At 48.0% G+C, this 23,026-nt stretch overlaps 1 protein-coding gene across 1 annotated transcript in view; it reads right to left on the reverse strand.

Moving 5' to 3' along the window:
- The window catches only part of LOC139909352 (ski oncogene), an 80,578-nt gene extending 59,610 nt beyond the window's left edge, over positions 1–20,968 (reverse strand). Inside the window, exon 1 of the mRNA XM_071896385.2 lies at positions 19,608–20,968. Coding sequence (XP_071752486.2) covers positions 19,608–20,513 — 906 coding nt within the window. The 5' untranslated portion in view covers positions 20,514–20,968. The remainder of the gene's footprint in view (positions 1–19,607) is intronic.
- Positions 20,969–23,026: the final 2,058 nt, after the last annotated feature.

The following is a 23,026-nucleotide window of genomic DNA, read 5'->3' on the forward strand; positions in this document are numbered from 1 at the left end:
CACACACATACAGATAGTACTACTACCCCAAACAAACCCCACGTTTGAAAGTGGATCCCGGAGTGCACCTTTGGGCCCTCCACGGCGTCACCTCTTGACTTCTGGACGGGGCTAATTGCCGGGCCGACCGGTCTCGGGTCTCAGTGACAAGAATGTGTCGCGCTGACCGCTAACCTAACCGGCCCCGCCGCTTTAATTAAAACGGCCTTCAGGAACCGCCACCCCCTCCCACCCCAACCACCCTCGCCACCCGCCTTGTACCTCCGTCTCGCTCTCTTGACGGAGAGTTGACCCCGGGCCGCCGTCTCACCTTACCGGAAACCCTAGCCAGCGGCTGGCGGGCGAGCTGGCAACCAGAGACCGGTTAGCGGCTAGGCTATGGCTTTAAAGTCCTGATCCCAGACATGCCTCCTTGTGTGGGGAAAACGTCACGCTAAGCTCCGTCTACGCCGCTCCCCTTCAATGAGGCTTGTCGTTTTTTTGTTTTTTAAATCCACAAAGGTGTACATGCGAAGAACATCATTCAAAACCTTTTGTAGAATCATAAGGATCCACCTGTAAATTCAGCATAAGTGATCAAATCAAAAGTGATTTTTTTAGTGACAGATTTTACAAGGTGTGTAATATAAAGTATCATTATTTTTTATGTATGTACATTACATTTCACTCATTTTAGAGGTTTTGTACTGTTATTAAATCGCTCTTTTCCCAACTCAGCACTGGTAAAAATGGATTAGGGCTAGCCTTGGGCATTAGCTGTGATGTTACATAAGGATTACGACGGCGATTTTGTGGAGGAACTCCAAAATTTTGCTGCCGTCATCCCGTCGACAATAAAAAAAAAAACGGGCCCGGATGGATGGATGCTACTTCCTGGGGGTTTTGTCTGGTGCAGAAAACAAATCTGGTATGTGTGTGTGTGTGCATGTGTGCATGAGTATGTGTGTGTGTGTGTGTGATGTTAGCACGCAGCAGCACCAAAGCCCAGCCCACCAGCCAGCCAGGAAGCAGTCTTGCCCATTCCGATTTAGTCCAGGAAGGCGAGATTTGCTTAGCAACCACATTACCGCTCCAATCACAGCGGCATTTGGGATAATGTAGGGCCAAAGTGTTGTGCGGAGGCGGTGCATTAGTCTCACACACACACACTCGTCTACTGCCTCTCTCCCTTAATGCTGCATCTCTCTCCAAGCATGAAAGGAAGAGAGAGAAAGAGAGAGAGAGAGAGAGTAGGGGTTTTTTTTCACACGAGACTGCCTTGCCCTTAATGCTTGAGCTGCTGCCTAGTCCACATCCCACTTTGACAGAGAGACAGACCGAAAGACACAGAGAGAGAGAGAGAGAGAGAGAGAGAGAGGGAGAGGACTGCCACTGTCTGGCACCTTGACACACACACACTAAAGTAAATCCATTATCGCTTTTCCCCTCCCTCCCTCCTCCCTTCCTCCCTCCCTCTCCCTCCCTCTCTCCGCCATAGAGGTGTCTGACTGTCTGCGGCACCCCATCAAACTAATAGACTGAAATAGAAATTTCCATGGTAGCTGCTGCTGCTGGTGCTGGCTGTTGCCTGTGGCACCCACCCCCCAAACCCCACCCCAGACCACCCCACCCCACCCCCACCCCCACCCCCACCCCCACTGTACACCCCCCCCCCTCTCTCTTTCCCTCTCTCTCTCTCTCTGTAGGACCTCAGTGATATTTCTATAATGAACTGCGGGTCACTGAACTTCGGGTCGTGCCAAATTAACACTTTGAATGGGACTTTGTACCGCGCGCCCTGTACGGGACGAACAATCCCCCCCCCTTTAAACAATGAGGCCGCCGCGCCGCGTTATGTGGCAGGTGAGTCATATCTAGCGAGGCTGTTAAGGTGAGAGGTTCACTGGAGAATGTTATGGGCCGGAATTCTCAAGTCGCCCGTCCCGTCACGGAGGGGGCAAAATAAACATTTATCTGGGCCGCCGATTGCGTTTTTTTTAACTATCGCAGATGACTGCTAAGGCCTCAAGACAAGGCTCAAAGTTCATTAGCACTACTGTATGGAGGCACACACACACACACAGAGCAAATAAACCGCAGTCAAACCGGCGGTTAACACAGACCTAACAGTGTATTGTATCTATTTATGACCGTCGGAGGCGCTGGCGGTCATGAGTTTGTGATTTATTCGGAAACGCTGTGCGCCGGCCCCCGTTCGTCGCCGTCCCGTCTTGGAGAGGGGGAATACAGTGTTCAGTGTAAGAAGGAACACAAGCAGGGCCGTCACGCCTCGCTACACGAGGGGGGGGGGAAGCCGACCACGTGGGGTCTGCCTTTTCAGCACAAATGGAAAACTTCCTTCCTCTGTTTTTCTCCAGGCTTATTCACCGGGTTTTATTTGTGACCTCAGATTCTGGCAGCTCCCAACACTTGGACGCCGCAATCGCAGGCCTGCGGGCCCCCCCTGGCCGGGATACCGCAGTTGGTTTTGTTTTGGAAGTGTTTTTTTTTTTTTTTTTGCATGCTAGGGGTATCTTTGTGAGGGGGGAGCGCACAAAGAGGGCTTTTTTTTGGTTCAGGCAGGGTGCTGTGCAAGCCTCAAAAAACCCAAGCCGGCTGGCCAGCACATACTGGCGCTTTCCACTCGCGGACCCGGACATTTTGTTCCAGTGTTGAACTCTGGGAGAGGCAGAGCGAAGTGAAAGGGAGAAAGAGAAACATAGGGGGGGAGAGAGAGAGAGAGAGAGGTGGAGAGAGACTTCACTCTCAAGCAAAATCACATGGCTTCCAGTGGTGAGGGAGTGGGGCTGGAATATAGTTCGACAGATACAGGTTTTTGAAGGCTGATACTGATATTTTTTGGAGTTAAGCTGCTGACAATATTTTGTGATGACATTCTATATCTTTCAATTTGACCATTTTCATGCCAAAATTTCAAAAAAAGTACAAATATTCTGTTTTTCACCCAGAATTGTTGGGTGGAAAAGCCTCTGAAACAGCATTTAGACCATCGTGGGACACTAAAACTCTCCACTGAAACGCAGGATAATAGGAATAATAAAACAGATTCACGCATGCTTGTGTGGCATCTGATCCAAATATCTCATTTGTCACATAGACGATCAGTGGTATCGGCCCCATATATCTCTCTAGCTGCAGTCTGGAGAAGGAGGAAGAAGAAAGGCGAATTCGTCCTCACATTCTAGCGGTAAAATCATGCAAAAGCCAGGACTGAAAGGGAGATCAGGTAATGCAGGGGAGAAGGAAGCGGCCGTTTGGGAGTGTTGCTTCAGGAGAGTCAAAACAAGACGCTCCGACCGCCGACGGCTGGGCGGGGGCGCCACAGGAAGCCGGTGTGGTGTTGCATCGAAACCAAAAGTCTAAGCTGCTGCCTGCCGCGGCTCTGTGGCGGAAGTTCAGACTGGCAGTCTGCAGGGTTTGTTGTGGCTGACAGGCGACACGCCGCTCACCCCGGCCGCTCTGAGAAGAAAAGGGGAACGGGAGGGATTGCGTTTCAGCAGGTGAGCGTGAAGGGTGGGAGTCTGCGTGTGTGTGTTCGGTTGTGTGTCCAGATCCAGTAACGAACACAGCAGAGCCCCCCCGCCCACACTGGAAGACATGAAATCCTGGCCAGCAGCAGATCGGCCAAACCGTTATATATTTAAGCTGAGCAAGAGCGGCCAGGGAGTATAGTGTGTGTGTGTGTGTGTGTGTGTGTGTGTGTGTGTGTGTGTGTACACGTGCATGTGGGCCCATCCGTGTGCCTCTGGCTGTTGTCCACCGGCAATCACCCCACTCGGGTCACATGACGAGGCCTTACACAGGCAAGCCAGTGTTTGGGGACAGGGTGGGGGGGGTCAGGTCGGGTGGGACCTTCCATCGGAGCAAACTCTGGTATCAGCAACCTCTCTGACCCCCTGTGATGAACTGCGGGCCAGGCAAGGACCAACAGGATCAAACCCGTAGAAAGCATTTACACAACCACAGAGATGTCCAGTTGCAAAATGAGAGCTTATTAATCAGCTTATTTATTGTAGAATTGATCAATACTACTCTGGTGGTCTATGGAAAGCCCTTAACCTGAACTGATGCTAATGAGACATCTTGATCAGATTCCACACAAGTATGCATGGCTATGTTTTAGTATTATCTTGGGTTTCAATGGAGAGTTTTAGTGTCCCATAGTCTAAATGCTGTAGCAGAGGCTTTTCCATCCCGACAAGAATAAAAAGCTGCGGGAATCACTGAATACGTGTCTTTTTTTGGAATCAAAATGGTCAAATTTAAGAATATTGAACATCAAAATCCCCCAAAAATGGGTATTGGCCTTCAAAAACCAATATCAGTCCAACCCTAGTTTTAACTACCTCTCCCATATAAAAAAAAGATTGTGAGCTTAACACCAAAAAGTAGGTGAATGAGACCACAGACGCCAAAAAAGCAATGGCAAGCGAACAAATGAGGACTAAATGAAGTTCCGCGCAAGTCAAAGCAAGGCGAGCTTGCAGCATTATTCTAGGATGTGTGTTGTTTCCTGTCCTCTGCTTCATCCCTCTCTCTTTCTCTCTCTCTCTCCCTGTCTCCTGGCCGGGTTGGTTTCTCAGGCGGGAGGGAAGGCTAATGGACACATTAGCCGCCAGCTTGTCCCTCCGCGGCGATTAGGTGCCCGTGAGGTCATCCCTTCACTTCTGCTCCCATCCACATCAGGGATCTATCATTTCATTACTGCTGCGGGGAGGAGGGGAAGGGCTGAGCTATCCGTCTATCCATCCATCAATCCATTCATCTATCCATTTCCCTGCTGCCGCTACTTCTTCTCAGAGTCCAAATGAAGCAGTGAGGCTAAGTTAGGGAACGTAGTGCTGGTTGAGACTCACATTTGGGCCACCGGCCCCCATTTTTAGTCCCATATGGGTCCCATATTAGATTCTAGTTGTTGATTTAGTATTGAATTGTATAACTGTCTACACTCTATGTGGGAAGACAATAGTGTCATTCTTATACATTCTCTAATTGGGGTAATTTCTACTGAATTCAATTATAGTTAAATTAAACTATTCCTCATTTCACTGGAGATCCTGGAACTCCCTCAAGGACCGCTTGAGTCCCTTCACAATTCTCTGGAACCTCCTCAAGGACGCCGGGAACCCCCTCTAGGAGTTCTGGAACCCCCTCTAGGACACATGGAACCCCCTGTAGGACCCCTGCATGTCCCTGGACCCCACCTTTTGAGAACCGCTGCTATAGGTGATCGCTTAGCAAGAGGCAAACTAGCACTTTTGACTACTTTCATAGTTGTACAATGTGAACGGACAATGTTTTTAAAGACGGTGGCTCACTGGTTTGACATCATCGAGTCCTACTGGCCCAGCCCACTAAGGTCTTTTCACCTTATTTTTGGTTCCTTGTTCATATTTTTTGGTAATCTGGGATCTGGGAGCTTATTCTGCTGTTGCACTCATCGCATGTCGCTCTGGATAAAAGCACCAGCTAGATGCCTAACGTGAATTGTAGATGTAATTGGGGGTATGGGTCGGCTGTTTGATTCTGTGCTGTTTGCAGCGCTGTTTAGCCCGGCCATTTTCCAAACTGATTTTATATGATTGTGGGGATAAAGCCTTTTGCTCTCACACAGTTTGAACACAAAGGCAATTAGCTGAGCCTTTCTTCTGATTTGTTTCCTGAGGATGTTTCAATCTGATGTGCATGTGTGTGCATCTGTACCATAGCTACAAAATCCAAGGTTTCACACCAGTGCAGGTGTGTGTGCGAGTGTGTGCGAGTGTATGCAAGAGAGAGAGAGAGAGAGAGAGAGAGAGAGAGTGTGTGTGTGTGTGTGTGTGTGTTCTCAGCTGTGGGTGTGTGTTTGCTGGACCTGAGATGTATTGATTGCTGCAGGAAGTGGAATCTGATGTTTCACAGTGCTTCCTGAGTTGGATGGCTTCGCCACCAATGGTGAAAGCAGCACCAGACGGGGGTGGGGGTGGGTTGGCGTTTGGGGGGGGGGGGGGGGGGAACCGGGGGGAAGTAACGAGTGCAAGAAAACACGAGAGGTCGAGGGAGAAAAACAGCGCAAAAGAAAAGAGAGACATAACACCTCTCACTCTGTCCTTGGGCCAAGACTAAACACTGCCTCCCGTCTCGGTTTCCCTTCAGAACAAACACCGGCCCCGCTCTGTGGAAAATCAAGCATGTACAAAAAACCTCCGAGCTCTCCTCTGTCTCCGTCTCTCTCCCTCAAACTGCAGTGAAACCGACCTCGCTAAGGTAACATTCCTGACGCAAAATGCTCTGAGGTTGGATTTCCACACTGGAAAAGGGAAAAGAGGCAGGAGCAATTCTCTATTCCTTCTCTGTCAGTTCAAACAGTTCAAACAGTTCAAACTAGGGTTCGCCTGACATGGGTTTTTGAAGGCAAATACAGATATTTTTACATTTAAGTCAATGTTAGATGATATTTTGTCAAAAAAATTGTTAAATTTGCCCATTTTCATGCCAAAAAGCCCCCATAATTTTACTGTTGTCAGGTTGGAAAAGCCTCTGAAACGGCATTTAGACCATGATGAAACACTAAAACTCTCCATTGAAACCCATACAAATGGATTAGCTGCTTTTTAAGGCAGGGTGACCAACCACACCTATTCAATGGTAGGGGGAACTCTGGGACTTGTGCCTTCAATTAATTTAGGCTGCAAAAAAAAAAAATAATTTAAATGAATAAATAACATGGTTAGGGTTAGACGAGGGAAGACAAGGTGCAACACTCTCAGTGAAAAAAAATGTCCAAGCTTTAATATATAAAAAAACATGACGTTTCGGTCTAAATAGACCTTCATCGGATACAAAAATGACGGTTCAAACAGTTCAAAACCCTGTGGGACGAAGACTGCCGCAGTCCTGGAAATTAGGCCTATGTGGGAGATGCGCATCGTCTTTGAGATAACACTGGTGGGAAAGTGTGGCTGCTATGTAAACCACGATTGCACACACACACACACACACACACACACACGTCTGGCTTAATCCTCCGCAGAGCCATGCAGACAGGCAGCAGCCATGCCTGGAGAGGGGGAGGAGAGGAAGGGAGGGGAGGAGAAGTGGAGGTGGGGTGGCTTCGACATCGCCTCCTGCTTCCTTTCAGTCTCTGGATGGAGCTGTGTGGCCCAGAGGGCAAGGTTCAGCCGGAGCCCTGACCTGTGTGTGTGTGTGTGTGTGTGTGTGTGTGTCTGTGTGTGTGTGTGTGTGTGTGTGTGTGTGTGTGTATGAGAAGATAATTAAACAGGGCAGACAGATGAGCCTGGCGAGAAGGCTAGAGGTCACATGGGATAAATCAGCTCATCCCACACACACACACACACACACACACACACACATATACACACACACACTGACAGGAGACGTATATAAATGGCAGCGGGCTTTATATAAACAGATGTCCTACTGCTCAAGATAGCCTTGGCAGTCCCTTTGAAGGGAGAGGTTGAAAATAATGTCTTTGTGCTTGCTGCGGGTCGGAGGCGGTTACACACTCTACACATTACCTTGTCGAAGAGATCTACAATTACATTAATTATAAGCCAGGGGCTTCAAGAGCGCCATTGTCTGCTCTGTAGGAGAGGAATGAGTGTATGCATGTGTGTGTGTGTGTGTGTATGTGTGCATGCCTGGTTGAGTGTGTGTAAATAGCACAAGACTGAGGCTGTCTGAGAAGCTATGTGTGTGTGCGCAGAAATTTGTTTAGATGTGGTTTAGCCATGTGAGGCATTGTGTGCGTGTCTCCATATCTGTGTGTGTGTGTGCTTTACAATAAGAGATTAAGTGAGTGGGAGACGGGGGATGGGCATGGGATGTGAAATCAATGGGTTTCGCTTCAGCTTGGGGGGCGGCGGGGGGTGGGGGTAGGGGCAGGGGCGTTGCTGGTTAAAGGAGTTAAAGGAGAGGAGGGCTGGTAAAAAAAAAAAAAAAAAGAGAGGGAGTCTGGCCTGGTGGCGGTGGCTTTCCTTAACCTGAGAAGCAGGCGTCCACACCAGGAGGAGGGATCCCCTTTCAACACATTGTTTTATTTAGTATCTGCACGGCCAGTTCATTTGCCAGAGTGCGGCCGGGATGGATTAATTGAAGAGATCGGTGACTTGGAGGGGAGGAATGGCCGGCCGGGCCTGGAGGAAGGATGTTAACCACATTATAAGCCATTGTTTCCAACACTTCATTCCTGAGGAGTAAGCTGAGCCTGCAGGGGCCCTACCCCTTTACTCCCTGTACCATGAGGCCCTGGTGTAAGCACACACACACACACACACACGTTCCACCATGACCTCCTGAAAAGCTGCAGCCGAGGTGTGGCCGCCACTCGCCGACTTTGTTTCCGTTCCTGCCCAGCTCTCCGGCTGCAGTCTAAATGAAGGCCGTCTACTTCAGCGTTTGCCAGTCTAAACTTTGCCGCCCAGCTGGGTTCAGCCCCGTTCCCCCTGTCTAAGCAGCTGCAGTCACTGACTGGAACCAGCCTCAACCTGCCCTTCAATGACTGGTATCAATTCAAACGCCGTGATCTCATCCTCCAAACCTTCCCCATGTGTCACACTGACTACGCTACAGACACCAAACACCAAATCCTCCTACAGATGTATGTTTTTTTTTTTTGGTGCAGGTCAGCTTGCCCCATAGCATTTCTTATAAATCATTGTTGTGATAAACGACGGAAGCAGGCTATAACGGCCAGTCAAAGTTCAGGGCAACTGCTTTGTTGGATCAATAGGGCAATTAGGTCCATCTCCTGTCTGATTAATCCGGTTTAAGATTAACCCATCCAGCCTTAACATAACTAAGAGGGGCTAGACACAGCGCTGAGTCAGAGTAGACTAAACACAAGTAAAGATCAGAGACGCTTTCAGATCGTATCAGCACACACCCTGCCAGGAAGATACCACCCATTCCTACGAGGCGGCTCTGAATCTATTTCAGTATTTCAGTGAGCGGCACATTCATAACTTGATCTTTTCTGGTCAAACCCTTTCAACGGCTTCAAAAGACAACACACTGCTTGCAGCCCTTCTTGTGTTTTCCAAAAGTATTCAGTTGTGCCTAGGTCTCGCCGGTGTACTATGCTATTTTAAGTCAAACTTTTTCATGTCACGGACCCCCAGATAAGACACCCACAGACCCCCATTTGATAAGATTTTATCCCAGGAACCCCAATATGTGACCATTAAAGCTGCTGAAGTAATAGTGATGAGAGTGAAGCCTATGATTACAATAGTCATTGTTATATATTCTCAGCAAATGTAAAAGCTTTCATGAACTGGATATAGGTTGAATCACTATTGTGTCAACTGGTGGTAGAGCAGTAAAACACATTTGACATTTATGTATATGAAAATGTTGCGGAGTATTACTTTGATAGATTGACAACAGTTAATGGAAGGCAGACACTATGCTCCATCTCTGCCTCACCTCTTTGTTTGTCTGCACTGGACGGCAGCAGCCATGACGCTTCCAGGAAAGATGAGCAAACAGAAGCGAGAGGGAGGACGGAGGATGGAGGAGGGGGAGGCGAACAATGAGTGTTGGTCCATGACTCAGGCGCTTTGGGACGACTGATCACCCAACCCCCAACCCCAACAGGGGGTTGTCACCTCGATCCGTCCCCGCGCCACAGATCCCAGCTGATACCCACCACAAAAGAGATGACAATGGCTAGCCAGTGGACAGACCCCCCGCCTCCCCATCCCCTCAAAACAATACCTCCCAGTGCTCCTGGGAGCTGCCCTTCCACATGGCTACGGCTAAGCTAGCGTGACCCCCCCGTCCCTTGAAAATTCAATGCAAAAAAAAAAAAAAAGCAAAGCACAACAAAAGATTTCCCCAAGACCCAGCCTCCCTCCACAACAAAATACACCTCAAGTCTTTTCAGACTGTTTTCAATGTCTGCCTTTGGACCGGCCGGCCAAATGTTTGTTCTGGGAGCCACGGAGTATTCAGTACACCCCAAAACCCCATTGTTTGTGCTCAGATGAAAGGGTGCGAGTGCTGTGGCCTAAGTGTCTTGCTCAAGGACACTTCGACAGGACGCGCAGCTGTTGACGGACACACACCAGCTGTAGCGAGGAATGAACCTGCAACCTCTCGCTTATGGCTTGCTGCGCTCACATCGCGGCGGAACGCGGTCGAAGGCAAACCAGATGTTCGTTGTTTTCATCCGAGGAACCGACGGTAAACTCGGCCAATGTTGGCGTTCAGTGCTGCAGACGCAACCTGGCCACAAAAGTTTAGTTTTAATGCTTTCTACCATGGCGGTGAAGGTAAACCAGATGGTGAAAACTCACTTGCACTAGCTAGCTAAACAGCACTGTAGCATGTTGACTAACAAAGCTGGCTAACAATGTTGGCTAACATTAACCTCTCTTTTCTAGCGTTCTTTTTAGCCTCAATAATCAACCCAACTCTGTTCAATTGTGGTATTTACAGTGGGAATCATATTTAGAAGTTCCGGAAAATGTAGCAGTCACACAACACTATTTAAATTATCAGTTTTTATTGCATAAATACGACTGGAATGGTTGACAACAAAAAGGGCTTCTACAGTTTTGTTTTGCAGTTTGCCTTTTGCGTTTGACCGTCACACCGCAACACCAACAGATATGGCTTTCATTACTTTTAGCCACAATGTGAACGCAGCATAGAAATCCAGCGTTGCTCTGCTTCTTTAAAAAGAAATAAATCCACATCACTTACTACGATTACCATCCCATCCACACAACAGAGACGCCACAAAGCTGTGGAGTTGACTTGGCAGCTTCCTCGGAGGAGGAATCGTGCCAGTTCAATCAGAAATAAGATTAGCCGGGCTTATTATTAGCTTGAAAATCTCCCTGTATCTCCCTTCTCGTTCTCTACCTGGCTACAGGCTGGGATGTCCTTCGTAAACTTTGAGAAGATTAAGAATGCCCTTTAGAGAAACCAGTCAACCCATGAATTGTTTCCCCAAAAGTCTGAGATGGATGACCGGCTTTTGACATGACACTATGGGAGGATATTCTTGGCTGTGCCTGGTGAATGCTGCGTTACACACTGTCTGCGTAGTGTGTGTGTGTGCGTGTGTGTGTGTGTGCGCATTTGCATGTGTTTCCGTCTGCCTGAGTATTCATTATACGTTACACTCTGGAGGCATTGAGGGGGTGGGATCCGGGTGGTGTGTGGTTGTTTGTGTGTGTGTGTGTGTGTGTGTGTGTGTGTGTGGAGATGGGGGGGGGGGCATCACTGTGGGAGACAGGCAGATGGGGATGGAAATGAGTAGGCAGTGAGCTCATACTAATCTCCTCCTACAGCTCCTACAGCTGATCCAGGCACAAAACAAGCGTGCGCACACACACACACACGCACACACACGCAATTGCAATCGTACACATAGACCAGCCCACACACAATCACACACCAAATGAAGCAGAGGAGGCCTTTGCTATTCAAATGATCCCCCGTGTCTCACATGGGTATTTTGGCTAGGTAAACCTGAAATGCCTTGATGAGAATTAAAACACATTTCAATGCGTCCTCACACTGAACATGCCTTTAACCACGCAAATATTAATTTCATTATGAGGTGCCATTGAATGTTGATTTATTGGATGCTAGTGTGTGTGTGTGTGTGTGTGTGTGTGTGTGTGTGTCTAGCTGCCTTCATCAGACAGCCATCTGCCCCGTGGGAGGTGCTCGGCAGCACGCGATTGGCTGACTGCGCTGAAAGAGGGGCGAGGGCAAGATGGGTCACCCCTTTATTTGGGGAGGGAAAGGTCACGCGGTGTTGGCTGTTCTTCCGCGCACGTGGGTGCAGGGGGGGTGGGTGGGTAGTAGGGGGGTGGGGGTGGGGTGACATAGCCGTCATACAAAGAGGGCTCCTAGGCTGACACAGCAGAAAACTCTCCCCCTTCCACCCCCACCAGCCACTAAAACCTCCCCTGCTCTTTCCATGTCTCTCACAATGAAAGCTGCCCTAGCATTGTGTTCCAGTGTAAAAAACCCACACTAGCATGGGACAACCTTCACACCAACCAGCGTCATTCATTTGTGCCGTTCACCGCCAAACCTCCAAATGTAACTGGAATTATTATTATTATACTGTACCCAGTTTCCACTCCGGCGCATCTGCTTTAATTTGGACTTCATGTTTGTCTGGTCTTCTCTATGAACAATCAGCCCATTCACAGTCGGAGCTTAAGGCAAGCCGTTTCAAAGCAGTAGGGTTCGACCGATATGAGATTTTCAAGGTTGATACCGATATTTTGGATTCAAGGTCGCTGATAGCAGATATTTTGTGCTGATATTCAATACGTTTGGCAAATGTCATGGCAAAATGTGCCTGCTAAAATAAGGCGCTGCATATCAGACGCGTCGGCGCTCGAGCGTCACCATCGTCAGACACTGTATCTTTATCAACACACACACACAACACTCTCATACACAGACGTGGGAAAAAGTCTGGCGTCTCACTTTTTAGCCCTGTGATACTGCGATATGAGCCGCCACGTCAAAGCAAACAGATACCACAACAAAGAGAGGGGGGGGGGGGGGAATTGATAGTGTAACTACTCATAGATTTGACTTGGATGTTTATCATGCGTGCAATCCACACACAAACTCTTGACAGGAGCTGCCCATCCGGACGCACACTGTAAACTGTGACGACTGAAGAGAAATTCAGGTCAGAATTTGGTTCTGACTGTGTAACTTAGACTTTTTGTGTCGGCTCGAAGCTTCGCTGCCAGTTGGCAGACACGAAAATCGGCTTGAAGCTTTGTTGCCAATTGGCAGACGTGAAAATCCGAATTCAATGCGATGTCGGCCCTTAGATTGGAGCTCCATTGATGCACCGGTTCATCCCGAGCGCAGAAGCCGTGGGGCAAGTTAGAGGAGGTGAAAGGTTAGTGGATGGTGGTTTGCGGATGTGTAGTTATGGCAATAGTTGGGCTTACAGTGCCATGTGTGTCGATGAATATTTCAAAGCCCCTCTCATTAAATAAACACGGAGGACCTCGCCGCCTACGGTAATCTGCCATCAATAATGAATGGCTGCAAAAAAATTGACACATTGTCGTTTCCCAACCCCGGCGGTCAGCCACTCCTCGAGCTGCGCCGTCGGACCGAGAGGGAGTTCCTTCCCACGCGACACCTGGAGGAGGTCATCGGGTTTGTTCGTGCAATCTCGCAATAATCCCGACGAGGCATGCTCGAGATACCAGAATAGCCACTGCGGGCTAAGTGTGCTTGTTAGTTTCACGCTTTATCGGGGGGGGGGGGGATATTCTGAGGGGAGTTTCACCGAGCAGAGGGGGCAAATGCTTGCGTTGGGGCTTATTTCCACGCGTGATCTCGGGCTCCTGCGGTCGCTCGGAGCTTCGCGTGCAGCTTCTCGCACCGCTTTTCCCAGACGGTTTGCATGCATGGCTGCCTACTACTACCTCTCTGGAACCTTGCTCTTTGAATGGATGGGTGGGGGGGGATGAGGGGTAGCCCGCTAGACCCCAGACCGCCTTATTTTCCCTTCTCCCCTCCTCCGCAGAAAAGACAGAGTGCGGCCTGCCGGTCCCAGGCAGGTATATTAATGCGCCGTTCAGTCTTCTCCGCCCGGGCTCTTCATAAAGCACACGGCCGTCGCCGTTGACGGATGGGGAAGCCAGATGGGGAAGCCAGCTAGGCCGGGGCGTGGGGGGGGAAACACAGCAGAGGGGGGGAAGGCAGACAATGGCCGGCAATGAGGGCTTGAACTTCTACAGGGTTGTGTTTTTTTTGCTTCCGTCACTCATTCTCTTCTTTTGAATGAGATTTCTGCTATTCGTCAAAGATAGTGGTGATGCTATGTTTTTTGGGGAGCTGATGTGAAAGTAATGCCTGTTTGACATTCAAGTGCCATATAAGTCTAAGTCAATTAAGCATTGTATAAAATAAAAAATATGCATGCTTTGTCCTCCAAGAGTAGCAATTTTTTTTTTTTCATTCTTTTGGTCCGATTTTTTAATAAAATAAAATTAGAATTTAACACTACAAAGGCCACTGGATTTGGGGGGTCTCAAATATAATTTAAATATTACTACTATTTACCTGCATGATTTTGAAAATCTTTAAACATTGGTTTGCCCAGAAATTCAGTCTGAGAACAGTTATGGAGGGACATTTTGAAAGCTATTTCTATTCTAAAATTCAAAACAGTCAGTTGACCGTGGCTTTTCATAAAATGATACCTACGAAAGGAAAACCTAACCCATACTGCCTTCTAGATGCTTTCATTCTCTGTGCACAATCAAGCAGCCACCGGGAAAATCCCCTTTGTGAGAGTAACTTTAAAAGGCTTCGAATTAACCAGCTGCTGGCGGGGGAGATATGAAAAGAATCAGTGCATTTAATTCATTCTCTGCTGCTGCCTTGATGGCAGTCTTTTGAAGAATTTTCCAGACAACACAAGCCGTGTCACCTGTGATGCTCTGCCATTCTCTCTCATCACGCGTGTTACGGTGCTTTCCTGTGTATTGTCGGCTGTGGTGACACACAGCGGAGATGACGGCGCGCTTGAACCGCCGTGCGGGCTTTTCATTTGGCGACACAATTGTTCCGCAAAGTTTGTGTTCCGCAAAGTTACAATACGTAACTATCGTTTTTCGACCGGTTTGCTGCCAAGGAGTAAAGAGCGAGGGTAGAAAAGCGACAGAGCTTTCGCAAAGTGGCAGCATATGTGGGAAATAATTAACGCGACTCTCTCAGCACACAAACTTAACTACTAATTAAACACCCTCTTCTTAATTGACTTTCATTTGCATACCGTTCAATGAACAAAGCAATTAGAGTCCAAATCGTTAAAAAGGTGGTTTTCGTCTTCTTTATCTCTGTTGAAGGAGCCTCTTTTTATCAGTATGCAATTCATGCTTTTGTGTCAACCCAAAATGTAACAGAATAACACTGCATCAATTTATAGCTATATTCCAATATGTTATTTATTTCGCGTCCAACTGGCCAGTGAGTTCCACTAAAGAGCGAATATCTGTGTTCGTCCGTCACTCCGGTTTAACAGAGCTTGAGAAGCGATAGAATTTTCAATCACACTTGACATAAAGACACTTGAACATCAATATAGCATTGATCTCCGTGACCCTCAGTCATAGCCGACAGCACGGACTGACTGAAAGACCATGAAAGACCCGGGCTGGCAGACTGGCCAAGATGGAGCAAGGGGCAGGCAACAGAAGTCAGTAAATGAGTAATCGGCGGCTTCCTCCTTTTCAAAACAAAATAACTCCCCTATCTGACAGGCTCCTGCACAAATAAGATCGCTCCGTGAAAACAGAAAACGCAGCATTTAACTGGCAAAGAAAAAAGTTCTTCACGCAACATTCAGCTCCGCAGAGAGGACGGTTGCGATTGTTGCGTTTCTCTGAAGAACAGGGGTAAAGAAAATGGAAATATTCTCTCGGCGGCCATTGATATGCATAGCTACCAGCTGTTGTCCTGTCCACCGTGTGGACATGGCTGGCTGTCAGCAGGCTTAGCCAACACTGTGCCTTGCATATGAAACAGGACATGGGCCTATATCCCCTGAGGGAGTTCACTTCCTCTGAGCCCCCCGCCCCAACCTCCCTCCTCAAACAAGTGGCCCCTTCAGCTGGAGGCCAGATATCCCAGGCTGCAATGGGGGGGGATTTTTTTTTTTTTTTTTTTGGGGGGGGGGGGGGGGGGGGGTCTGTGTGGAAGTAAAAGGGGAAGTTTCAGCTCCTGCACATTAGGGATGGGAGCCACACGTTTGAGTTGCAGCGCTTTGGAACAAAATATCGGCAAAAGGCAGATATTTCGCACTTCGCACTTTTCCCTCCATTTCGAGGGTTTAACGGTTCAAGTGTTGTACAACCAACCAGCCTTACTTTCAGCTATTTTTAAGCGTCACCACAGGATTAAGCATGGAAACAGCCTGCGGGAAGACCGGGTCTCAGCACAGCAACATAGCAGCATATGCGGCACATAACATAAGCGAAAGCAAAAACGGCCTGACGCTTGCTTCTTTAAATCACCACGAAAAATTAAAAACAACTTGATTTTCCTGTCCTGAGGAGTGAGCGAGCGGAAGGCAGGCAGGCAGAGGCAGAGCGGCGGTAGATTTTAATGGCGCACATGTGTGGGGACATGTTTCATTCAAGCCCATTCAAGAGTGTTTTCATCTAGCAGTTGTGTAAGACGTTCGTGTCCTCACCTCTCCCAAGGAGTGGCAGGTCTGGAATGTAACCCCAGACCGACTAACTACCGTTTGCCGCCTGTCTGCCTCTAACGGATGAGCATTCATCTGCGAAAAAAAACATCAAATTGTGTCCAATTTCATGACTTCCGCAATAAGAAACTCCTTTTTCCAAAACAGAAGGAGTCGTTGAATACATGGTGGGAGATTTAACAACAAAAAAGACAAAATCTGACGTCAGCTTGCCAGTTTGAATTCAAGCATGAGTCGAGCTGAACGGCGAGTATCTCTTCCCCCCATTCTCCTTCTCCTATCTCCCTCGAAACAGACGGATTGTGTAGAAATCACATCATCTTGAGGGCGAAATCAAAAAAAAGTCTGCAATGTATCTGCGGCCGCAATCCTTATCTAAACATCCTGATGCGGAAAGCCACTGATTATGTGTGCCACCCACATGTGTACCAGCCAGAAACCAGAAGACAGAGTCGGCTGTGCCAGAAAAAAACTGGTGCTCCACACCCAGCACATAAACTCTGAACCAATTCAATGGCACGCTGCATTCGCTCATTGTTTACACACACACACACACTTTTACAGCAAATACCAAAAGCGTATTTCACAAATGTTGGCATGCTGCAAGAAGACGAAACCTGGTTTCGCTCAACTGGTCTATGATTCAGATGTGTGTGTATGAGTGTCTAAAAAGGAACCTCGCAACGGGGTGTCTCCAAGGACAGGAAGTGCAGCAATATCACTTCCTGCGTCTGTCTGCCTGCCTGCCTGCCTGCGAGACGGCTGCATCTAACACTTGTGTAACGCCTCCATTAATATTCACAATGCCGCCCGGTTCCCTCGCCGCCGCCGACACGCAGGAAGATGACATTTTCCTCGCGCGTGGAGAAGGTGACGCAGTCTAGCACTTTGCCTTACATCCTCCAAGAACATTTTCAAAGTGCCTCCACGCGCTGAAATGTGCTGACAAAGGTCTGTTGTGCAAACGACGCTCTGTTGCTGTGAGTTTAGCGATATTCCTCATAATTCCTTCTCCCGGAAAATACTCCCTCATTAGCGCAACTTAAACCGAGAAGAAAGAAAAGGGGGAGCGGAATTAAAAAGCTGGGGGGGGGGGGGGGGAGCCTTCGCCTGAACAGTCGTCGGCACTTCTAAAAAAGAGACGGGGGCCCCTTTTAAAGTGGGGGGGTCCTCAAGGTGCGCCCACTCGAGGCTGAATGAACATGGGTAGAGTGGGTATTCACGGTGCATGGCAGGCCTTTGGCACTCTTCACCCCGCCCTCCCCTACTTTTTTTTTTGTAGCGAATTCCACTGAATGCAAAAGCAGCCACGGTGGAGGTTTGGGAGGAAAGCGCTTGTAAACACTTCTACATTTGTTTCATGTGACCCACCAACAAGTCTGTTGCCCCCCCCAGCCCACTCTACTTTTATACAGATAGGGGTAAAATAAGTAGGTAAGACGTGGGAGGATGTGTGTGTGTGTGTGTGGTAGGTGGATGTTGGGGGGGGGGGATGGGGCCGATGTTTGCTGAATGCCCCCCTTTGTTGGGATCATATTATGTTTCCACCACAATACTTCTAAACCCTGCTTCATCAACTCCATTCATGTGTAACAGTTCATGCAAATGGCCGCGCTGGCCTTTTTTTGGGGGGTGGGGGGGTTCTTTTATCAGTCTCCCACCCACCTACCCCTCTTTCCAAACTCCTGCCTGCCCACCAAGAGCACAGATTATAATCCCTTCATGTAGAGGCTCACAATCAGAATACTGTTTTGCTGTAAACCGCCACCAAACCTAAAAGTAAGGGTTAGAGGTTAGGAGCACCCCCCCCCCCCCCCCCCCCCAACTCCTCCTAATCCCCCTCCAATTACCATTAAGGAATGGCAGACACCGAGCAAACCGATAAACTCCCTTCATGGAGTCGGAAATCGGCTCGTCGCCAGACGCCAAAAGACCCGCAGGAAACATCGCGGGGCGGCCCGCAATTAAAACCAGAAATCCTTCCGTGGATGTTCTCATTCGAACAATTCAAACTTTTTTTTAACAGCTTTCTGAAGTCAAAAAAAAAAGAAAAAAAAAGAAAAGAGAGAATTGCAGGATGCGGAATACAACCAGAGAAATTAGCAAAGCGCCGGATAGTAGCAACGATTAAATCCGCAGGAAGCCACAGACACGCAAGGCAGACAAACATTATCTGTCTGCACTGTAATGCAATGAGCTCCACAGGCGGAGCAGATGCACACAACACATTGGCAGATCTTACCCATAATAATAAAAAACCCACTGCTGACTGAGTGACACCCCCACTCCCCACCCCCATCCACCCCCAATGGGAAACCAGAAGTGTGGATTGAGAGCGTCTAGTCTCCTAAAGTGCTTAGTGTGTATGTGTGTGGTTGGGTGGTTAGGTAGGAACACCCCCCCCCCCCCCCCCCTTCCCTTCCCTTCACTGTGAATTGATTCCATTATTTTCCCCCCTTACACCTGAAATTACATGGCGGAGTCTATACAGTCCTAACTGTTGTTTAACATTTCCTATTGGGCCATTTGTTGGTAAATGAGATTGTATTTACAGTAGAGGCCAATAAAATCCAGCCTAAGAGGTGTTTCACAGGCAAATAATGGTTTTATTGCCACCAGAGGCGTTTTGTTGTCACTGGTGGATGGGCCCAATTAGTAACAATATGGCAATGATGACCAAATACTGGGTGATTCTTCTGCAGCAGTAGTTCACCAACCGCCAGATAGACACACATTAGGCCAAGGACCCCCATTTGATAACATTTAGTCCTAGCAACCCATATGGGAGGATTTTTGTTGTTGATTTAGTATTGAACTGTCTACACTGTACATGGGGAGATAATAGTGATGAGAGTGACACCTGTGATTACATTCATAAACATTCTCTAACCAATTTGTAGTGAACTATAGTGAAATTAAGCCATTCCTCATTTTGCTGGGGACCTCCCCCTCAAGGGGCCCCCGGACCCCACTTTGAGAACCCCTCCAGTAGTACTTGTACTCCGCAGCACTACTAGCTACCTCACTAAATGGATCAAGTGATAACACTGCTGGATATCAGTGCTTTTCAAAGCAGGCTCAGATAAAACTGAATTGTCGGGGCAACTTCAACACAAGGTCCGTGCAAACTTTGTGAGGAGACAGATAGTGGAGTGGAGCACACACACAACGCGTGGATTGCATATAAGTAAGACAAGTGAGAAATAAAAAATGAGCTGCAATAAATGGATTGCATTATGGGTAAGGTGAAAAATGAAGTAAAATACACATAAACACATAAAAAAGACGAGCCCCAATGCATGCTTACATTACAGGTAAGGTAAAAAAAATAAAAATAAAAAAATAAAATCAAAGTAAAACCATCCAAAAGGTGACCAGACAAACTCACCCTGGATGATGCTTTCCTCTTGTACTTGTTGGCGAAGTCAAATTTCTCCTTGATCTCGTCCAGCAGCTGCTCCAGGCGGGCCTTCTCCTCTTTCCCCGTGTAATCCTGGCCCAGGAGGATGTATGCCCTCCAGTTGGCCGAGTCGAAGCCCCAGTGGCAAGTCCTGTTCTCCAGCGACTTGTGACTGTGCACCACGAACTTGTGCGTCGGGTACATGAGTCTGCAGTCCATGCACTGGATGCACGCTGCGTTGGGGCTGCTGTACAGCTCCGGCACGAAAAGCCCCTTGCACTTGCCGAAACACTCGTGGTAGACTTTGAAGCTCCGCTCGGTGAGCTCCAGCTCCAGCGAGCCTCCGCTCAGCTCCTTCTTGCAGCGCGGCGGGTAGGCGCCTCCGTAGATCAGGGCGTTGCAGAGCCGCTCGGCGTCCGTCTTGGTGATGAGGCCGCAGGACGGCGCCGAGAAGGGCAGGATCCCCATGACTTTGAGGATCTCCAGCTGGTCCGCCGTGCACCGGGAGCAGTAGATGTGCAGCTCGTCGCACACCGAGTTGATCTGCTGCAGGGAGAAGTCCCGCAGCACCGTGTTGAGGATCTGCGGCAGGCACAGCCGCTTCTCCCCGCCGACCACGAAGCACGAGATGGTTTCGCTCTCCAGCACCGTCTCGCACCTCTCGGTGGAGCGGTCCGACGGGATGAACAGCGGGCCCGGCATCACCGGCGGCGGCAGATGCTGCAGGACCGGTTCGGGCTCCTTCCCGTCCTTCTTGAAGAGGAGGTCATGTTGCCACCGGGCAGAGAAAGCCGCCGGTCCGCCCAGAGAGCTCATAGAGCTGAGGTGAAACTGCTTCAGAGTTTGTTGCAGTCCCGGATGAGGCTGGAAGCTCTGCCGACTTACAGTCTCCATGTTTTTCCTGCAACTTTGGAAGCGAAAATCCCTCTCGTCGTCGGCCGGGAATGAAGAGTATCTATCCGTTCCTGGTAAATCCAAGGTGTCCCAGAATTAACCAATATTGCGAGGCGCTTCATGAAACATCCAGTAAAAAAGTCCCAGACAGCGACTTTACTGTTTATTCCTCGGACTACTGGGTGAACACCGGCCAGTCGCTCCCTGCAGCAGACCGCCGACTGTCCATATCTAAAAAAAACGGGTCTCCAAACTCCAGAAAAACCGAAAAGTAGCGCCTGCAAGTCCCACAAAAAAGTAGCCGAAAACAAAAGTGGGGCCTTGAAGTCGGCGTAATTCAATAAAAATCCGTATTTGAGGCTCTTTTCGCTGTCGAGGACTGCAGCAATCCACTCCGTCTGCCCCCGCAGTTCACTCTGGCGGTATGGAGATGAGGAGTCTGAGAGCCAGCCTGCTCTCTCTCTCCCCGTCTAGCTCTAGGTCTCTCTCTCACACGCGCACGCTCTAGGTCTCTCTCTCTCAGTCTCTCTCTCTCAACCCCCCTCTCTCTCTCTGTGTGTATGTGTGTCTCTCTCTCACACACACACACTCGCTCTCTCTCCACCCCCCCGCTCTCCCTCCCTCTCGCTCTCTCTCTCTCTCTCTCTCTCCCTCAGTGTTTGTGTGTCTGGCTCAGTCATTGAATCCCAGCCAGGAATGTGAGTGACTCTGCAGGCAGGCTGGGCTCTTCCAGGAACAAGCCGTCACCCCCCCCCCACCACCACCACACACACACACACACACACACACACACACACACACACACACACACACATACACACACACTCTGCCCTGCAGAGAAGAAGAAGAAAGAAGAGAGGAGGAGAAGGCGAATGCTGCGTTCAAGGCATATGGGAAAGATGGTAGATACGAGCTTCCTACTAGAAAATAGCTCCAGTTCACTACAACTTTCAGACGGTTTCTGACTTGGTTGCTCCTGATCATTATTATTATTTTTTAAACATTTAACACACATGAACTTTAGCGAGTGACACATATGAGTTCATGTTTTACAGTGAACCAAATATAACAATGTCAACCACAAACCAAAATTCTAGCCAGTAGCTGTGGCATTTTAACTTTTGTCATCACAAAATGACATCTGTGACTAAAATTATTCATTTTGTTGGTTTTATTTGAAATGCATATATCATTCCCCACACTTGTCTGTAGGTATTTCCTTGTTGGTGACGTCAGCATTCAAAGAGTTTGAGAATTCGCGGTTCATTTCCAAACCCGAAGTAACTGAAAGTGGAGGTGAACGGTATTTCCTACTAGGAAGCTCACATTTACCATCTTTCCCATGGGACCTGAATGCAGCAAAAGAAGAAGTAGAAAAAAATGAAACGACAGAGGGTTTATGTGAATCATTTGGTTCACGGCTGTAAAAAAAAAAAAAAAAAAAAAAACCCAAAGAGGATGGGTGGAGTTTTGCGAGACAAGTCAAATTTAGCTTTGGAAGGGGAAATGCAAATTGAACGACTGACTGCGGTTTATTTATTTTCCCTTTGCTTGACTATGTTAAAAATTGTTTGGCAAATAGTGTGAAATAAACAAGTCTCACAGTCTGTGTCTTCAAACCTGAGAAACGTTGGTTTTGCTAATGAAATGACGACATAACGATTAACTAATAGTGGTAGTGGTAAATATAAAGGTGGGTAAACTGTGACACCCAGTCAAACAACCACCTATACAAACAAAAATCAATTATATTTTCAGAACAACATGAATTCATGTTTTAAAAAAAGCTATCCTCACATAACTTACATCTGTTTTACATGCTGCTTACTATGATGTGTGCTACAAATTTAGCTCCTTATATCAGTCTAAAAAGACAAGTAAACTCTATTCCACAAATGAAAAGCTAGGTAAAAGTTTGAGTTTAGGTGGGTTTACCCTCCACTACATCCCTGCTCTGTTGGCATTTTAAACGAAAAGAAGAGAAACAAAAATGAAAGAGAAGATCCTGACTCAATCTTTCATTTTTGCTTCTCTTTTTTTCGTTTCATGAATGCCAACTTGTGCACGTTTTTATTAAATACTTCAAACTGGTGAAGTAGAGGCTAGCAGCTAGCTAGAATTAGCAGTAGGCTAGTTATCAACCTCATCTGTAGGCTACTCCAAGAAATGTATCGTTTTAAAGCTTTAAATGTACTGTTACCTTTGGATATTAGTTGCGTATTAATAACATAATGCGTCATTTTCTTCAGTCCTGTAACATTTAACAGTTATTTTGTTCAGGGCTTAGTAAGAGGCCTCTCTTTTCTGGGACAAAGGTCAGTTCACTCTAATCCTGACACTTGATCTTGATGTCAAAGTATAAAATGTAGCAGCTCACTTCAGAAGTATCCAGAGGGAATTATTCTAAGATTGGCCTACCTAGAGAAGAAGCCTATACAGATTTGCTCCTCTATATCCTCATATAGGGAGTGAAGTACCAAAAGTATCAGTGAGCAATAACCATAACCTGTAAT

This window comes from Centroberyx gerrardi, chromosome 14, assembly GCF_048128805.1.
Source record: "Centroberyx gerrardi isolate f3 chromosome 14, fCenGer3.hap1.cur.20231027, whole genome shotgun sequence".
In the NCBI taxonomy this organism is placed as follows: domain Eukaryota; kingdom Metazoa; phylum Chordata; class Actinopteri; order Beryciformes; family Berycidae; genus Centroberyx; species Centroberyx gerrardi.